Below are 19,725 nucleotides of genomic sequence, written 5' to 3'. Positions count from 1 at the left end.
ATGAGAAATGTGAGATGTCAACAAAGCCATTTAAACACACAGGAAATTCACACAAGCCTGAGTGTCTCATATGTAAATGAATGGCCTGAAGCGGATGAAGCACAAACAACCATAAATTCCCTCATTTCTTTCCTGGCTGACTGTTATTGTCAGTCGATTCTGGGACCATGCAGTCAAATGAAATTTATAAATTTTCTGGAACCAGCTTGTTCAGTTGCTGGAGGTCTTTCCCCGGGTTCGAGCGCACAGCCATCTTTGTTTCTGCAGCATCTTTTCTTTGTGAATTACTTTTTATTTGCAGGAATAATTTTAATGCAATATAAATATAGCCAATCAAAACCTGGGGAGACTCCTATGAATCAATAAAAAGAGGAGATGTGGTCTGAGGCCAAGTTCAGAAAATATGTTCAAATCAGAGAAGATTTCCAGAACCTTACAGTAGATTAACATTCAATTTAAAGGAATAGTTCACCCCAAAATCAAAATCATTTTCTTCTGGACTGTAGTGTTATTTTGTCCATCTAATTTTTTTGGTGTGAGTTTCAGAGTTTTGGAGATATCGGCTGCAGAGATGTCGGCCTTCTTGTTAATATAATGGAATTAAATAAAATATGATCACGACCCAGTTACTCAAGATAATCCACAGACCCTGTCTTTAGCAGTTTGTTAGTTAATGTAGGAACTACTTTCTTTACAGTAAAAACAAAGTAGTTCTGGTAAATTCTGCTACAGAAAGAAAATAGTTCCTACATGAAACTGCTCACAACAAGTTCTGTGGAGTAATCAGGTCATGATGTTTTCGGAGAGAGACCCTGTTATTTTTGAGTGCATTCTAGTTCCATTATGTTTGAGAGAAGTCAGACATCTTTATGGTTAATATCTCCAAAAATGTGCCACTCACACCAAAATGATCTACATGGATAAACAGCACTACAGACCAGGGGAAAAATATGCCTTTTTTTAATTTTGGGTTGAATTTCGGGCAGTTGAGGTAGTCAGATATAAAGATACCCCTGAAGAGCAACGCGTCTGTGTTCTCTGTGATCTTGGTGTCGTTGAAGTTGAATTTCATTTCCTGTTTCACTGTCCTGTAGACAGTGATTTGAGGAAATTTGAAAAAATCCAGCTGATTTGTGTTGGTTGTCTGTAGGATATGTTGCACGGATTGCTGAAGCAAGATTTTCTATCGTGGACACTGAATGTTTTCTTTTTAAATTTTGCAGTGCATATTATAAGTTGTCATTTGGTCATTGTGGCAGTTGCTGCTATTTAGCGCATACAGGTGCAAAACACTTAAAGGGATAGTTCACCCAAAAATAAGAGTTCAGTCATATATTCATACTTATATTCAGTCACTATAACAATCGGCATGAGGGTGAGTAGATAATGACTTTATTTTCATTTTGGGTGAACTATCCCTTTAAATAAATAAAATCGGTCAAAATCAATCACATAAAAAAGCCTCATAGAGAATGAAATTCCTTTTACTCTCAGCAGGCCAGTGTCTGTAAACTACCCTGCTGGGTAACTGCATTAAAGGACCAGTCTGCAGGATTTAGTAGCATCTAGTGGCGAGTTTGCAGATTACAGACACCTCATTTTTCCCTCCCCTTCCAAGTGTGGAGGAGAACTTCTGGTGGCAAAGTACATGAAAGGCCCTGTTCTAGAGTCAGTGTTTGGTTTGTCTGTTCTGCTCTGCTGTAGAAACACGGTGCCTCATTACATGGGACTGACTTTGGTGAACTGAGAGCCACAGTTCATCTGTGATCACTGAGTGCTGACAACAGTTTCCATGTACGTTCTGGTGCTGAGCTGCTTCCTCCCTCTAACAGCTCTGCTAACACACACTCACACATGCAGTCTGAAGGGTCATGTGACCATCACACACACACACTGACCTTGAACGTACACATGCACAGAAAAAAACTGAGGACACACTCAGCCAGAGTGTGTCTGGGACGTACCGAGCGGGGAGCTGCGCTGCGGCGGCAGACTGCGGCGCTGCAGGCTGGGGGCGTTGGGAGGCTGAGACCGGCTCTGAACATGGGAGGCTTCGCTGGGGGGCGCCGTGACTTTGTGGAGAGGAGTGTCATCACTGCCGCTGCTGGGATCTGCGGAGGAGGAGAGCAGAGATACACAATCACCACCAAACTGACTGTTTACATTGTTCATATTTTTTTAGATTTCCTCTTGTTTATATTGCTTGTTTACTATTTTTGTTTGCTATCTATTTTGCTGCTGTTAACACTGAAAATTTCCCCATTGTGGGAATAATAAGATAAGGAATCTCTTATCCTCGATCATCTTATCTTCTCTTATTGTGTCAAAAGGTTACTTTTAGTCATGAGGTGGATTAATTTCATCACTGCAGTCATACAACGGTAAAATGATCACTGGCAGTGTATTTGTCGCGTCAGTGTGAAGCAAATACCATCACTGAAACCATTTACAGACTGTAACAACAGTCCTTAATGTTAGTTGTAGTAATTTTCTAAAGTATAAACCAGCTGAATAACACCATTAGATGTCACATGGTATAAAAGCAGCGGTGCAGACGTCATTTTTAACATGAGGACGATGAAGAAACATTTAGAAAATAAATTATACGTTCTGCGTGTAAATAATGGGTCTTGGTTGCTGATAAACAGTAAACAGGACTCTGCTGCTGCTGGAGGAGGACAGCGCTGCAGTGCTTTTATTTCATGTGTTCTTGCAAAAAAAAAAAACTCCATTATGTGGAAAAACACATTTCCAAAATCAATTGGGTATGACTATCATGTTAATGAATCGACACACATTTTGAAAAACTTTCCCTGTGTTATGTAAGGGACGGTGCAGAGTGAGCAGGTCATTATAGCAGAATAAACCCCGACGGTGTGATACAGGATCCCAATGCAAAGCAGAGGGGTCATGAATCACCCTGAAGGGGTTTATTTCACAATAACGACCTGCTCACTGTAAATCATCTCACTTACTACATGGTCACTAGGGTTTAATTTAAAAAAAACAAACTAGGGATTCCCAGGAAATCTAATCAACCATTTCCCGGGCTATACAATGACGGGAAAGAGGAAAAATAAGTAGTATGTAGTATGGTAACACCTTTAGGTCCATCAAATTCAATCTGTCGCAGCCTGACCTCTTGTTATTGCGCCGATAGTCCCAGCCTCAGCTCGCAACAGCGGATCAGCCGTAGAATACTTAGTTTATTAGAAAGACTTAGACGACTAATCACAGACAATAAATCTGGCATTTCATAATTCTGGCAGTCACAGTCGAGCAGCAGATTTAAGTTGAAGCTGAATGCGAACTTTTTATTAATTCTAATGTTGATGGACATACATTGTGATCTTTTGCCTTAATAATGTCAAAATAATACTCAAAAAAAAGTCAGGTTAGGAACACATATATTCATAATTCTTCTTATTGCATTTAGCATTGTTTGAAATGACCAAGTTTTGCCTTTAAAAAAAAGTTTATTTCCCAAGATTCCTGGGAAAATACTTACCAAAAAATCAATAATCTGACACAAAATAGTCTATGATCAGAACTGTGTCCATAGCAACAGTCTGTTATACAGAAATAACAGACCATAGAATAATTGAACAATCAGAATCAAGTATTTAATAAAGCCATGTAATAAGAAATAAAACTACAGAGAACATTTCTCAGGTGAGTCAATATGATTTGAGAAGTCGGTGTTTTGAGAAGCTGGATGTTGAAACATGATGGACTTCAGGCTACACGAGCCTGTGTTTTGTTGTTTTCTGTTGTGTAGTCTGCCCAGTTCACTGTCAGTTTTCATTTTTCGTTGCGATGCACCGGACAACGCCGGGCTGCATAGACTCCAAAGACCTTTAATCTTTCTAATCAGTACCTGACAATTCACACAAGATACAAAAATAAATATTAAGCCTGGCATATTAATTATGCCCTTGATGTTGCATTTTTCAGATTTATTTCTTATGATCAAAGCTAATTTGGTTTAGTAAAATGAAAGAAACAATAAACCCCTGCGGGAACATTAAGCATTAATTAGTCAGTGTATTACTGTTTTTTCATCATTAGTACAGTTATAGTGTCATCAGTGCATAAATATATTACTGTAAATGTGTTTGGATCCAAAAACATGCAGGATCATGAGCTCTTTTATTGGTCTTTTATTGTCAGTAACTACCATGTTGTATTTCTTTTGTATTTTCAGAATCAGACGTGAGTGTATCACTATCTTTCCTTGGAGAGTATTGTTTTTTTTTTGTTTTTTTTCCTAAAGTGAGGAAATTCACAGAGAGAAGCAGAATTCTGCAAACACCTTAATTATTCATAGCAGCTGTTATTACGCCTCTGGCTTTCTGTGGATATGAGAGGCTTTGATTCATAGACAGACCGAGGCTGCAGCACAAAAAATATCACCGGGAACAAAAACAAAGAAACATCCTCGCTGTTGTTAATGTGTAACTGCTGTTTTAGTTTTATGAAACTCATCATCGTGTTTCTGGATTCCTGCACAAGTCAGCTTTTAGATTTACTCTGTCAAAGCAGAAAGCTCCAATTACGGTCATGAAATATTCAGCTCCTCGATCAATAACAGCGCTGCACCGACAGGTAACTCTACACCATCAAAGAAGGAGAGTTTGCTGCCCTTAAATTAAAATATTAGCATAAAAAGGGAGCATTAAATCAGTTTGGGCGCCAAATATGCCTGGGACCCGTGTGAAGCCTCCAGTGGGATCCCAGTAAAAACTCTCCTCACCTGGGAGAGTCAGCAGATGCTTCTTCTCCCAGAGGCGTCTCGCTGAAACGGAGGCTGCTGAGCCAGGAGGCAGATTGGCCGAGGGAGGCTGACTCACACTGTTAAACGCTCGTTTGTAGCCTGCGTGTACAGAATAAATCCTTCCTCCCTGCTGTAAGCATCCTCTGATCGCTGCGAGGCGAGAAGGACTCGACTCCGCCGGTGACTAATTCACAAGAAGTGAGAACTCACGGGTCAGAAATATTACATACTGCCTGTCCTTATTGTATCGACTGAAAACACCCTCATATATTCTGTTTTTTATAAATTAAAGTTTGCTTTTCTCGACGAGGCTGTCTGGCCTGTGTGATGAAATAAATAAAACCTGGAAAATAAAGTCAATTCAGACAGATATCGTCAGTTATGGACTGAGGAAGTAGTTTCAGGGATGCAGCTCGGGAGGCTTTCATGAGGAAATTAAGATCACCCGGGGACCAATTATTAGACGTCTTAATTACCCCGACTGTTAGCTGTCATCCCCGCTGTGTGATATCCAGTTGTGCTATTCTTCATCATGCTTTTTTTGTCTCTCTTGCAGATATGCTGCCAGAATTCAGGAATTATTGTATTTACCTGAATTTAGTCTGGCTTTTTGTAGATGTCTTCTGCATTGTAATTATCCACATAATTTATTTATGTTTAAATCTTTTGTATTTTTATATAAAATACAAAGGATTTAGAATATTTAACATAAATTATAGATAATTGGGTTAAAACTGTATTTTGATTTTTACTCTTTAATTATGCTGGAAAATATATTTTAAAAGATCAAATTCTTGCCTATTAAACCTTGTTAACTTTCTAGTCTGAATTTTAAATTAAATGTAGACATTTAGGAAACATTTTATTTTTTAAAGTTGCTCAGAGTTCTCTTAATGTTAATCATAATAAATATTTTTAAACCATAATTCTTATTTAGCTTTGATTTAGGAGGTCTACAGAGTTCACATGTTATAGTCGAGACACCTTTGATAACAACATTATTTAAAGAATTTGTCAAAAAATAGAAACCGTGTCAGTGCTTGAGCGGAATTTTTTAAACCAGGAAGTGAGACAGGGTATGGCCTTGTTGTTGTTTTGAATGAAGAATGAAGAGAAACTCTGTTAATAAAAAAAGAAAAAAGAATAACATGATTTTTGTCATTCTTTCATTCAGATTTGTTTTATTCGATTCTGATTTATCATCCAATCAGAAGTAAAAGAAATAAAGAAGTGACCTATGATAAAACTGCAGTAGGACACCAATGTGAAGTCCGTTGGTGCACATTTACATAAATCTATTTTAGCCAACAAATAAGTGTTAAACTGGACTGTGAAGAAAAACATGAAGCAGTTTTTTCTGTTTGCGAACAGACAGAATACTGCACAGTAATACTGAAGTTAGTTTGCATGCCTCAGTTTTTATATCAGATCCCCTGTTGATAAGACGAGCTAAAGAAAAAAAACAAAATGTCTTTCAGTAACCAGAGGGTCGTATAGACTCTCCTGTCAGAAACTGTGAATGGTGATATTTCTTCGGGACTGATCCACAGGAAAAGAAGCTTAATATTCATAACACGCCACAGAGATTTGTGCCGCTTCAGCTGCTGTGAAGTCTCACTTGGAGCTGGGATGCAGAATATAAAGTTGGATTATAACATATATAGTAACTAGGAGCTATATCATGTCTATAAAACTGTCAGAAAATAGGGATGAAGGTGACATTCATATATTCATATCGCTTGTTCCGTCTGACCAACATCCTAAAACCCAAAGATAAAGAGAATCTGGAAACAATGAATCTTCTGTATCTATGCTGGATAAAGAACTTAAATGATTAATTTCCTGTAAATCGACTCAATTATAATTGCTTTAACACTAACGCATAAGCTGGGTTGCACAAACAAGGATTAATTTTTAAACCTGATTAAATCCAAGAGGGGGTTTAACTTTTAATATGGGAGCCTTTTTGAGGTGAACTGAGCAAAATAATAAAGGTCCTTGAAGAAAGGGACAAAATGAACTCAGCTGAGTTATATGACGTGTTTTCTTCTTTCTTTCACTAAAGTTGATAATTCAGCCAACAAGTTATTCCTCAGAGAAGAAGTAATTAGGCTTTAGCTTCTCTCCGAGCCATCGTGAGCAGGCTAACTAATCTCTGAACTAGCTGACAAACATTATATTGTTGTTTTTTACTTTGCAAGCTAGCTTCTTAAATTTTAGCTAGCTAGCAAAACTTAAAACTCGCCAGCAAACAATATAAAGTTTTTCTTAATTCTTTAGCTAGCTAGCAAACAATGTATTGTTTTGTTAAGGAATACGAACAGCTGAAAGTTAACGGTTTCCCCCATCTTATATACTTCCTAGGTCCTGACAGCACTCAAATTTATTATATTTATTTGTTTATTTTAATTTGGGTAAGCAAGCATCTCCATATTTATTAAACTATTTAATTTTGGTGTGCGTTGGATGCACTGAACTGAGATTAGTTTTTAATTGTGCAACAGAGCTCTGCTTTAAATCTGGTTTTAACTCATTTTAAACCAAATTTTGCTAAACTTTTTGGATTAGAACCAATCTTAAGATTTGTTGGTCGAAGTCAAACTATCAAACACACTGTAGCTCCAATCACACAGAACTCAACTCCTGTATCCTGCCCACAGTACAACACACACATGATCACACTGAGCGCTGATACCAGGCTCCCACTGATCTAACTGGACAGATTAATTCGATATGCCACCATCGTCCTGACATCCATTACAGAACTGTCTCACTCCCAGTCACAATGTTTTGCTGGAGTGCATCCCCAGTGAATGTGGCTGCATTTGAGGCATACGGTGGCATACTAATAGAGCAGCGCTGTCTGAGCCAACAGCCCGGAGGGAAACACTGATATGCAAGCTGCCAGCGTATACACTGTCTGAGCTACTCCCAAGTGCTTCACTCGCTGGTAGACACCCATCTATTCTCTACAGCACAAACAGAGTTACAATTCTTGTTTTGTTTTTTGTTTTTTTTTTACTGAAAGGAACACAGAAAATTTGCAGTTTGCTCATAAATTTAACAACAGCTCCACAGAAAAGCTAACAAAGACAGAAATAGTCGGTCGCACTTACAGGACTGCAGGTTATCATCTTGAACTGTGGTTGTTTTCTGGAGAATCAGTGTTAAAAATGGCACAAAATAACCCAGTAAAGTGTACATTTGAGCCTTTCAGGAAACAGAAAGAGGGACCATTATCTGTCCTGACTGTAGTGAAACTTGCAGGAGCTCCACAGAGGCTGGTCAGAGGTGTCGGGGTAAAAACAGCTTCACACATTATCCTGTCATACACGCCCTGACTGTCTCTTTTCAACACACACTGCAGTCGCCGGCACCACTTTTATGTATCAGAGATTATAAATAGGGAGGAAGAAGACTGCTGCTGACATGTGAGGCAGTCACTGTGCTTAAGGCTGGGTGAACATGGGGGGGGGGGGGACGCTGCACCCTGCATGAGATGACAGCTGTTTTCTTTTTTTTTTTTTTTTTTCCTCCAGCCTGCCTGCACCAGCAGCGTCTGAATCCAGCAGGTCAGACTGAGATGGTAAAAGTGGCGAGTAGGGAGAGGCAGCAGTCAGCTGTCTGAGACCGAAGCAAATGTGGTGACAGTTGAGCGCGGACAGCATTGAGTCATCATCATCTAATCTGCCAATCAGCACAGACAGTACAGACACCACACAGACACTTTTATCTGTGCATACTGAACTAGCTTAAAGAAATGGTTCTTACTGTTAGATGACTGATTTTGGATGACTTAAACATGTCTATTTTGGATCATGTGAATTAATTTTATGTTTAATTTTAATCTGTTCCGTCTATATTTATGATAAAATCTACCAAAGAAGTAAAGATGGTACCACTTCACAATAAGACTACCCTTTTAAAACATTTATAAATGGTTTATAATTAGGTTATTAATTAAATAGTAAACATTTTATAATATTTAAAATCAATTCAACAGTTGAATAAGCTTGTACCTTTCCATTCTCCTTTCCTGCTTCCTGTACTTCGCAAATGCTAGCTAACTAGCTAGATGGTGATTAATGTAGATTAGCAGGCTAGTGAGTCAGCATTGGTCTTTATTAATGACTTACTACCTTTTAAGATTAAGATATGCTGACTGTAGCTAAATTCTGGAAACTTGTTAACTAATATCTGATGAAGCTGACAGCTGTAAATGAAAAAGTGTAAGTGTAACCCTTTTCTAAAGTGTAACCTGCACTCAGCGATCCTGGGTTTAGTATCTGAAGCATAAAATCTTCAAAAAATATCTTCAACCCAAGATCTTACAGCTCAGTTTGGTTACAGATTCGCTTGAGTCTAAGGTTCATTAAATTCACTAGACTCAGCAAGGAGATTTGTGACCCTATAAAATGAAAAGAAAATTATATTCATAAAGGCTTCTGTTCTGTTTAATTTCTGTTACGCTTCTGTTTTTTTTATTGAGTTTCAGTTTGTTAAAAAACTCAAATTAATTCCACTGCAGTGGCTCAGATTTACTAACTTAAACATACCATGTATAATAAAAAAAATAAAAGCTGACTAGAGAAAATACTCGAGCTTGGTACCAGGCGTGAAGAAAAATTAAATGTACCTTCTGTTAAATTTAAAATTGGTTCACTTTTTAGTTCTTTATAGTCTTTACTTCTTTGTTTTTGAACATTCCTTATTTCCTATAAAGTTATCGGTTTTACATTAAGTCTTGAGAGACTCTCCTCCTAACCAGAGGCCTCTTTAATAGTTTTACTAAATTAAGTTTTTGACGCATCAAAAATCTGAGGCTTCATAGTACAGATAAATACAGGCTCACTATTTGGCAAGTAACAGGTCACTGTTGATCTTTTTATCTAATGTGTTGCGCCAGCTTATTGATGATTTATAAAGTGTTTACAACCTAATTAATAACCTAACTATAAACCATTTATAAATCATTTACTGTATAAGGGTATCTTAGTGTAAAGTGGTACCGTAAAGGTTGATTCAGTGCAGGTGTTTGTGGTGTAATCTGTGAGACGCAGTCAAACAGCATCATGGGATAAAAACGCATGAGGGAGAAACAGGATCTGTTTGCAGTGTGTGTCAGCATTTTTCAGACAGGAGCTGGTCTGAGTCAGCAGCACTGTGAACAAATGAATCTGCAGCAGCTCCATGCAGGAACAGATCATATGTATACACACAGCTCGGATTAATTAAATGATTTCTCTGAAATAAATTTGATAAAAGTCTGAACTGAGAACTTGACAGCTTGCTCTGACACATTTCTTATATTTCTGTCCACACAGGGTTAATCGATTGAGTTTCTCTGGCATTGATTTCTCTGAATGAAGCTGCAGGAAGCGTGCAGTATGAGGGGTTGTCGGGTCGGGCGCTACGATGTGATCTGGATAAAAAGCTGCAGAGTGCAGGCTGAGGAGAGGCAGCGGAGGGAGGAGAGTGACTTCAAGATTTCTTCATCAAAGCCCCTGTGGTGCAGCAGCTTTCAGCGCCTACTCATGAAAAGTGAATGAAAAATGAAAGGAAGTGAGTGGCTGTTACTATAGTAACTGAGGAGAGCAGGGGCAGCCATGACTACTGGAGATCTAATAGGGAGATGTAGATTTGATGAGACAGAAATGTGGAAGATCCTTTTAATCAGACAGAGCGGAGTCTGTCTGATGTCTGGAACTCTTTCTCACTTTTTGAGCTCAAGTAGTAAACACAGCGAAACCCCGATCGATATGAAACGTGTGACGAGAGCGTGACTCACGCTGAGAGGGTCGGCAGGGATCGCTGTGGCTGCTGTCGTTAGACTGGTTGCTGGACACAGACGAGACGCTGGAGCTGCGGACGAAGCCGAAGGCGGCCAGACGGGCAGCTGGCAGGGCGGAGAAGCCCGGAGGACGGAGACCTGACTGGCCTGGTTTGAGCAGGAGGCTCTTGGGGGTCGTTTCTGGACCTCTTTCTCCTGACCTCTTTTGCTCTCCTGGAGATAGATGGGAAAATATAATAACATTACAGGAGCAGAGGGAGAACTGACAGAGAGGCCATATTTTCTGTTTCAATTCAATTCTTGTTCTAAAACTACACATACAGAGGTAGTACAAAAAGAAATATGATCATATGAAATCCAATCTTTGAACTCAGAATCCATGAGTGCCATGACCAGAGGTGTGGACTGAGTCAGACTCGAGTCACTCAGTGGATGACTTTAGACTCAATTTGACAAAATCAAAAAGAAAACTTGCAACTCATCTTGGATTTTAAATAGTTCAGATTATTCGGAACAGAGTTGTCGATAGTGTATTACCTACAGTAGACTGTGGTCGTCACAACGAGTACCAGCATGGAAGCAAAGCATTGAACTGCTGCAGACAGGGTCAACAACAAAAGGTAGTTTAGCCATTTACAAAGAAATACACCTAAAAAAATCAGTGTCAGTTTAACTGTATGCTATATTTAGAATATTTTCACTGCTTTACTTTGCTGTCAGACAACTTTTTCTGACAGGAAGCTGATGTTTCATAAGCTTAATGTCACTCTCTCCAAACCAACCAAACTCCATTAGTAAAAACAGCAATTTTACCTCACAGAACACAGGAGTTGTTGGTCGAATTCTGCCTCCATTGGTTGATTCATTTGTGTTATTGTGTAACTTTGGTGAATCCAAACTATCCTTTTAAAACACAGAAAAGACACACTAATACAAACAGGCTAATATATCAAGGCAGCGGCAGGCCAGCAACTCTCATTTTCTGTGAAGTAAAATTGCTGATTTCACCTATGGAGTTTGGTTGGTTTGGAGAGAACAATTTTTGGCTTAAATAACAGCACTTTACCATCAGAAAAAGCTGTATGACAGCAAAGTAAAGCAGTGAATATATTCTAATCATAGTGTACATTTAAACTGATATTGATTTTGTTGTGGTGGACCTTTTTAGGTGGGTAAAAAATGTTTTGCTGCTGAGTCTGTCCACAGCAGCACAATACTTTATCTTCCATGCTGGTGCTCCTCTCTGCTTCTCCAAACTGGAGGTGTGCCAACTGCCATCTACTGTAGGTAAAACACTAACCATTTGAGAAGTACCACTTCAAATAATCAAAATGATCCTTTTAAGATTTTCTTAGGACCATAAACTCAAAGGTCAGGACTTAAGACTTACTTGCGACCTGCAAAACAAAGACTCAATAATAATTCTGTTTTATTCTCTAGTATCATAATTTTATTCATATCTGCAGAAGTAGTGAACAAATCCTGCTCATTGTAATGAGATGATGATTATTTGCTCGGATCTAAATGCTGACACAAGATTTATTGGGATGAAAACATATAAATATTAATATAATATATACGCTGCATATAAATAAGACAGATATCCTATGTAGAAGCTGACTAGATTATGACCTATAATGTGAAGAGGCAGAAATATGCAGTGCAAGTTGGTGGGATGTGTGAGTTACATTGCTATGAAATGTTTTGCACTTCAAAGAGTTTAGGTGCCAAAAGTCGAGCCTCATCCATAAACATGATGGCAGGAGGAAAAAAAAAGTGGTAAATCATTCAGCAAGCAGAGGAAGATAACTTCTCTGCAGCTCGACAACAAGAGGATGAGATGTGCACAGAATAGCAGAGTGTGCAGAGAAGTGAGGAAGCGTGCATTAAATTATTTCCCACAATAGTCTAAATGGTTTACAACATGCAGCATGTGTTGTATGCTCTCGTGTTTTCCTCTTCTTCTGAACACGTGTACGTCACGCCAGCAGATCACCGTCTCACCTGCAGGGTCCTGGGTGGCTGAAGCAGAATGGCCCGGGGCCGTGGCTGACCTTTGTCCTGCCTGCTGAACTCTCGTCTTGGCTGCAGGCTGCCTGGTGACGGCCCCTAACCCCAGCTGAGGCCTCAGAGCTCTGGGTGAGCGGTACACACTGCCTCCTTCTTGGGAGACGTGCTGCTGAGAGACATTACCAACACGGTCAATCATTGTCATCATAATAAAGATCTCAACTGATGGGTAATAAGACGGTTAATTATATAAAAATACAGATATATGAGAGTTTTGTTATTGAATGAAAGGATAAAGTTGATTCTTTTACATAAAACTGCTTTAGACATTGTGATTTGATGTAATGATATACCCATTTTGTGACCTTAAATCAAAACTTATGTGTTTATCTTAACAACCCACTGCATCGGCTTCTGGTTTGGCTGCTCATTAGCTTCCAAGGCTGGCTAGCAACCAGCCTTGGAAGCTCATGAGCAGCCGAGCCAGAAGCTAATCCAGTAGTTGAAGTAGAATAGTCAGCTTCTCATTTCCCACCTCTCAGTCACCAGCACCAGTATATCATCGGCCAGATCAATAGCTGGTTTTAGCAAGGATATATACCCCTTTCTTCTTGACATGTTTTGTGGGCGGAGCTAAGATGATGACAAAACAATTCTCTAAACATGTTAGCTAACACTAGCTAGCAAGTTTTGTTGGTTTGTTTCTTAACAATTGCTGAAGAAAACAGAAGTTTTGCTGAACCGTTGACCGACCCGTACACGCTCATTCAATAAATGGACCATTTTTCTACAATTGCTGTAGGGTTGGACATTTGGACAATCGGCAACTCAGTCCATCGCCAGTTGGTGTTTTGGGGCAATTTTAGTCCTTCTATTTTGTTACTTTAACGGTCTTTACGAGTGACAGGTGTCAGTAAACAGCAATGGCTCAAACTTTAATAGTGATAAGAGGAAAGTTTGGAGATGTATGCCAGCTGTGGAAAAATGAACTCACAAAAGAAAGGAAATATTCTCACATCTATTTTTTTTTTATTAAACAGAAGAATACAACTAATCACCCTCTGAATTCAAGTTTCTTTCTCTTTTACTGAACTCAGATTAGATTTATTTGCCCTAACTCTGTAAAACCTACCTCAGTTAAACTCGACAGACAAAACAAAATAAAAAGTGCGTCATGGTGCAGCACCCTTTTCCTTTGTTTTGCCTCCAGCTAACACTGTGACATTATCATGACGTCAGCAGTAAAAGGGTCTACAGCTTCCATCAACATCTCAGTTTTCTTAATTTTGTTCTTTACCCTGCCTCATAAATATTAGCCCCTTAGCCTCCTGCAAGAAGACTCAAAAAAATAGATAAAAGCAACCTAACGTGACTCTACTGCATTTAGCAACTGTGACCTTGGCATAATTGCTAGCTTAGATGCTATCAGACTGCACACAAACCTTGAATATTTACATTTAGGAAGTCAGGACAGTTTCGTTAACTGTTGAACTTTTTGCATTAGCCTACTGAAATTTGGCAGTGATTGATTTAACTTGAATCGGTGCTCAGTTGCACAGACATAATTCAGTCAGTACCCTTAAAAGTGATTTCATGTAATGATATATCCATTTTGTGACCTTAAGTCATGAAGGAAGACTGCAAAAGAAATATTAGTCCCATAGCCAGCTGCAAGAACACTAAAAATCAGCTAGATGCTATCAGACTGTACACAGATAGACGTCATGTCTTCACATCTGGGACATCAGACACAGTTTCATATATGGTATAAATATTTGAATGACTATTTTTAACCATCCACGTTACTTTACTTCTTTAGTTTCAACCAGTAATGACATGCAGGTGTGTCATGTGATTATATCAAAGTCCATTTCTCACCTCTTGGAGATATTTCTCAGACGTGTCCTCATGAAAGCTGTCCGACTTCCCGCTCGTCCTTTGAGGGATGGTGCCAGTTGGAGGTTTCACCCCAGTCACAGCCATCCCTGGAGGATAGTACCCTGCCTTCTGCATCTCCTGTCGATATTTATCAAACAGCAGGTTGGAGGAACATAGCACCGGTGTGGATTTAGGTTGAGGACCAACCTTTAGATCTTTATGAGCTGGTGGGCTGGAGAAAGAAGACAGTCTCATTGGGAGGGTGGAGGCTTCAGGTGGGGCATCTGTCACTTTTGCTTGAGGATTCTTTCGAACGTAGGTGATGATTTTTGGTCGGACGTTTTTGGGTTTCTGCGGAGGAGAGGACCTCCTGGGTTCAGGCTCTCTCTGGACAGGTTTTGGGATGCCGCTGCTCAAACTCGTCTTAGCCGGCGGTTTGACTGTTTGACTCAAAGCTCTCTGAGGGGAGTCACTGCGCTCCAAGCTCAGCGCCCTGATGCCCTGGACCTTGGCTGGAGAGCCAGGCGGTCGTCTCTTGGGGGAGCAGGAGGTAGTTTTAGGGGAAGTGGGAGTTGCTGGTCGACTGGGGCTTCCCCACGGCTTCCTTCTCTCCAGACTTGAAGAGCTGGTGGATGTAACGTTCTCAAAAGAGCCCTGCTTTTTCAAGGAGTTATCAAAGGACAGCTGCTTCTTCAAAGAACTCTCAAATGAAGGCTGCTTTTTAAAACTCTTGTCAAAAGAGTTTTGTTTCCTCAACGAGTTATCAAATGATCCTTGTTTCTTTATGGCTTTGGATTCAATCGACGACTGAGTTCCTTTTGTACTTGTTTTCTGAGGGCTGTAGTTCACATCGGGGGCTTCATCAGCTTGTGTGCTTTTATCCATTTTAGTGTTGCTTTCTTCATGTGAACGCTTGTGCTCGGTACTTCTCTTTTGATCACAATCTGAGATGGTATTTCCTGCTTTATTTCCCTGGTTATTGTTATTCCTGGCGTCCTTACACGGAACAGCTCCATTGCTTGTTTGCGCCTGTGTGACCATGTCCTCTGATTGGACTGTTGAGTTCAAATTCATATCCACGTCTCCCCTGTGTTTTGTGCTTTTTCCAGATGATTGGGAAGGGTGATCAGCTCTTTGAGAGGCCTTGGTGGTCTTGCCAGTCTGAGAAACTAGTGTCAAGTCTTCTGAGATGGTCGAGCAAGGACCAGAGGCAACGTGCCAGGAGTCTGTCGTCTGGGTCCTGCCAGCAGTGTCCATAGCAGTGTCCATGGTTGAAATGGTGGACAGACAGGTCACAAAGACATCGGTTTCTGAGCTTAACTCCGCCCTGGACGCCTCTCTGCTCTCAGAGACATGACTGGCACTGGATTCCTGCTCACTGGCACCGTGCAGAATGGACTTCCTCTCTGTTGTCTGTCCTGCTGAAGCTTTGCTGCCCGATGTCTGTTCTTGAAATTCTTTCCTGTCTGCAAGCCCGACAAAGTCCTCTCCGTCCTCCACCAGGTAGGCCTCCAGCTCTTGACACTCCAGCATCTCAAACTCAGCCAGCTCGGGGTCGTCACACTGCGAATCCGTACCCCAGATGATGACTTTGTCCTGCTCTGCTGTTTCAGTCGTCAGCACGGAGAGAGAGCCGGTATCACCCGTCTTCCCGCAGTCCTCTGTCCGGATCTCATTTGCATTGGCGTCATCATCAGCCAGCACTCCTCCCTGCTGGTTGTTATTCCTCAGCTCCCCCTCACCGAAGGGCTCTCCGCTGTCGCTCATTTTGGAAACAGCTCTGAGTTTACGGTGCCCTCAAGAGCACTTTAAAAATCAATCATCCATGGCATCAATCACGAAAAGTCTCTCTACCCATCAGAAGGTCTTAGTAGCACAGCAGGAACCTAGAATTGATTTTCACATTTTGTTCCGGCATGCCAGTAATCAGAATCTTGAATATCATGACTAATTGGGAAAATGGATCATGGCATCAGGGGTCCTTCAATCTGTAATCTGTACAAAAACAAAAGATAACAAATAAAAAGATCAACAAAATGACATAAGTATTTAACAGGTGTAAACTCTCACAAATGGAGAAAACAGTGTTTCAGTCTGATTTAATATATCAATATTTCTTGAGGCAATGATTAGATTTATTTATTGTTTCCAAGCCCTGAATGAACTACTGACCTAATTCCCTTATCTTTTAGAGCCTGGGTCAACCCTGGTCCTGCCATGTGCTATAGGCTCAACTATGTTGAAAAGATTCTTTTGATTGTGATTCATGTTTCTGTAGGACCTGTAAGAATTGCATATATCAACCTATTCTCATCCCAAATTTCACATACTGACGATTTGTACAGTTGACCACAACTTATAAATTGATCACGTTAAACCTTGTCCAAAAAAATACAACTGTTGAAACTGTTAATCACAGTCTATAATAGCCAAATCGTATTTTAAATGCTGCTGAAATGTGTCAGTTTGCGCTGTGCATTATGAACACTGCACATTATCCTACCAAACACAACAGCAACTCACTAAATGCTTCACCTTTTTAGACTGAAAAGGATCATAGTGTTTGTAGATAAATGATATCGTTTACCTGGAGCTGATGCTAGCTGTCACACAGTGTGGCTAACGTTAGCAGTGCTAGCAGCAGCAACAGCCTGCTCTGCCTGCAGGTTAATGTCTGTTTCTGTGCTGAACAGGGGCACTGCCAGAAATCTTGGGCCCCCTGAAAGATTAGATAGATAATACTATTAAAATAATATTGATAGCCCTCAAAGGGCCCCCTGTCAGGCCCAGGCCCTTAGAATTGTCCTAACTTTTCCCCCCCTGGCGGCACCCCTGGTGCTGAATGTGGTTACACATCACTCCTGTCAAGTGGTTTTACACCAGTTTATTCTGACACAGCCTAACTCAGAAGATGAAAGTCAGGTGACACAGGTAACATCGTGTACTTTACACTTTTAATAATGTTTTGGTTTTCGCATGGAGCACAAACGCTGGTCTGCTGGGTGAAAGTCCTGTGTTTGTTTGAGCCGTTCATCCAATGGCCTGGGGCGTCTCACACAGCTGCAGAAGTCACTTGAAAGCCCAGCGTGTTTTTTTTTAGCCACTAACAAGCATTGTGCACATCTGTATGAGTCGCCAAGGGGCAGTGACAAAATTGTTGGTACGTGACAAGTTGCGAATGAGACCAGGCTGTAAATATATTCACATCTAAATGTAGCTAATATTTTTAAAAAAAGGTTAGCAAAATACAAGCTAACTAGCACTTTGCTAACATTATCTAACTTCAGATGTCACTATACGTCACTTTTACAGGTGCCTCAGCAACGTCTTTGAACTATCTTCAAAATGTGGGTTTCTTTTCAACAGAGACACACATAGCACAGGTTAGTACAGGACATTTGAAAGGAGAAAGCCGAGAGAAGTTCTGGCAGGTATCAAGCTTGCTCAACTGTTATTAGAGCGCAAACCAAAAAGGGGCGGGGTTTAGGAAGGGTCAATTAACAGGGGACCTGTAATTTTTAGCCGCACCCCTGTGAAAGACACAGAATCATTATCTTCTTTGCTGTGCCACACTATTTCAAAAGAAAAGCTTCTGAAGTTGATCTAAAAAAGGAAAATTCCATGGGAAAATGAAATCTCAATGGTTTCTTGTGGTCTCTAGTGTATTTTACACGACGTAACGGAATTCTCCACTTAACTAGTAATATAATGTACTTTATGGAGTAACTCAGTTCACTGGGAACGATGTTACACATGTTTTCAGAATGTGGTTCTGTCTGATCTAGTTTCAGAAGCCATATATGAATGTATGATTGCAAACAAAACCTAAAACTAGGACAAAACCTCACTAATGGTTTGTTATTCGCCAAAATTATTTTCTTCCCTGCCTGGAAGCGGACCAAGGAGAATAGCACAAAGGTAGGACGAGGAGAAAAGACTGCAAAGAAGAGCCTGTTAACCTCCGAGGTACAAAAAGAAATCCCACTCACATTCTCATATTCTCATTAAAACTGCTGCACTGCTTTAAACTGGAGGTCACTGAGTTTAACATAAACCATGGAAATTATCCTGCAGCAACACTAAAATCGCTTCTTTAGGGAAAAATATTTGCAGAAATAGATGAGCATGACTGTTTGAATTAAAAGTCCTGGAGAAGTCTTTGCTTTATATCCAACAGAGGGGATTTTTCTGTTAGCTCCGAGCTAAAAGTAGCCTTTCTATGTTCTTACTCAGCAATATGTCAAGGATTATATTCTTATTTGTATATGAACACCACTGTCTTTACCTGTGTCTGTGGATGGCATACAGAGAGGACCAGAGTTATAATGAAGATGTTATATTCTTGGCAGCTTGTTTTATTAATGTTTTATGCTTAAAACTGTGAATAATCTCAGGACACAAGCAACTTTGTTATAACAGTATCATTAATTCAGTGTGCAACCTTTGTTGCTTCTATATTTATTTCCTCTTTATTATGTCTTCGTACTGAGTCCTACTTATAGTAATGAGTATTTTTACTTTATTTTTTATTATTGAATATAATTTATAAATACACATTTTTACTTTATTTTATAATATTATTTATATTTATCTTATTATTGTTCTGTCTGTTATTACTTAACTTTCCTCCATTTGTTTTTTATTTGCTCTTGAATGGAGCTTCCCAGCAATTTTATTTTTCACAATTTTACAAAACATCACAAGTGGTCTTGATTTCCACTTTCTTGACAATAAAATCTAAAAAATAGATTAATTAAACTCAATTAAAAATAGAGTAGGGGAGACCAGGGATGGTTGTAACACTCTCTGTCTCAGTTTATTCACTGAATTTTTGTGTTGAAGCTCTCAAAGTTTCCTTTCCCCCCATAGGATAAGATTACTTTTGAAATGGTTCTAGGTGGACATTCATCATGATAAAATAACATGTTTATAATCTTAAAAAATACATTTAACTGTTTCTTGCTCCGAGTAATTATAAGTTAATTGGAAAATTTGAATCAGATCACTGATGGTTATTATCCTATAGAAAAATACTGTAATGTAATTAGTACGGTTTACTAAACAGTTTACTTATGTTATAAGAACCCAGTGATTATTATCAGTCAGCTGATGCAGGGATGTTCTCTTGTTCTCTGATTAGAGTTGTTATACTGTAAACGTGAAGAAGTCGGCGCCGCCGCCATCATCACTGCCGTTTCCCTTCATGTCAAAGCACAAAGGATTTCTGTGTGGAACTGACCCACTTCCTGACTGAGTGGACTCTGCTGCAGAA

At 39.7% G+C, this 19,725-nt stretch overlaps 1 protein-coding gene across 1 annotated transcript in view; it reads right to left on the bottom strand.

Annotated features, from left to right (window-relative positions):
- Positions 1–19,725, bottom strand: part of mtus2b (microtubule associated tumor suppressor candidate 2b) — a 51,589-nt gene that overhangs the window by 23,700 nt on the left and 8,164 nt on the right. The window contains exons 2-5 of the mRNA XM_084717398.1: positions 14,454–16,448; positions 12,570–12,741; positions 10,563–10,778; positions 1,965–2,111 (exon numbers count right to left, since the gene is read on the bottom strand). Of these exons, the coding sequence (XP_084573524.1) occupies positions 1,965–2,111; positions 10,563–10,778; positions 12,570–12,741; positions 14,454–16,220 (2,302 nt within the window). The 5' untranslated portion in view covers positions 16,221–16,448. The remainder of the gene's footprint in view (positions 1–1,964; positions 2,112–10,562; positions 10,779–12,569; positions 12,742–14,453; positions 16,449–19,725) is intronic.

Source organism: Lutjanus erythropterus, chromosome 4 (assembly GCF_056507025.1).
Source record: "Lutjanus erythropterus isolate fLutEry1 chromosome 4, fLutEry1.hap2, whole genome shotgun sequence".
In the NCBI taxonomy this organism is placed as follows: domain Eukaryota; kingdom Metazoa; phylum Chordata; class Actinopteri; order Lutjaniformes; family Lutjanidae; genus Lutjanus; species Lutjanus erythropterus.
This window is presented reverse-complemented; position numbering and strand designations above follow the sequence as displayed.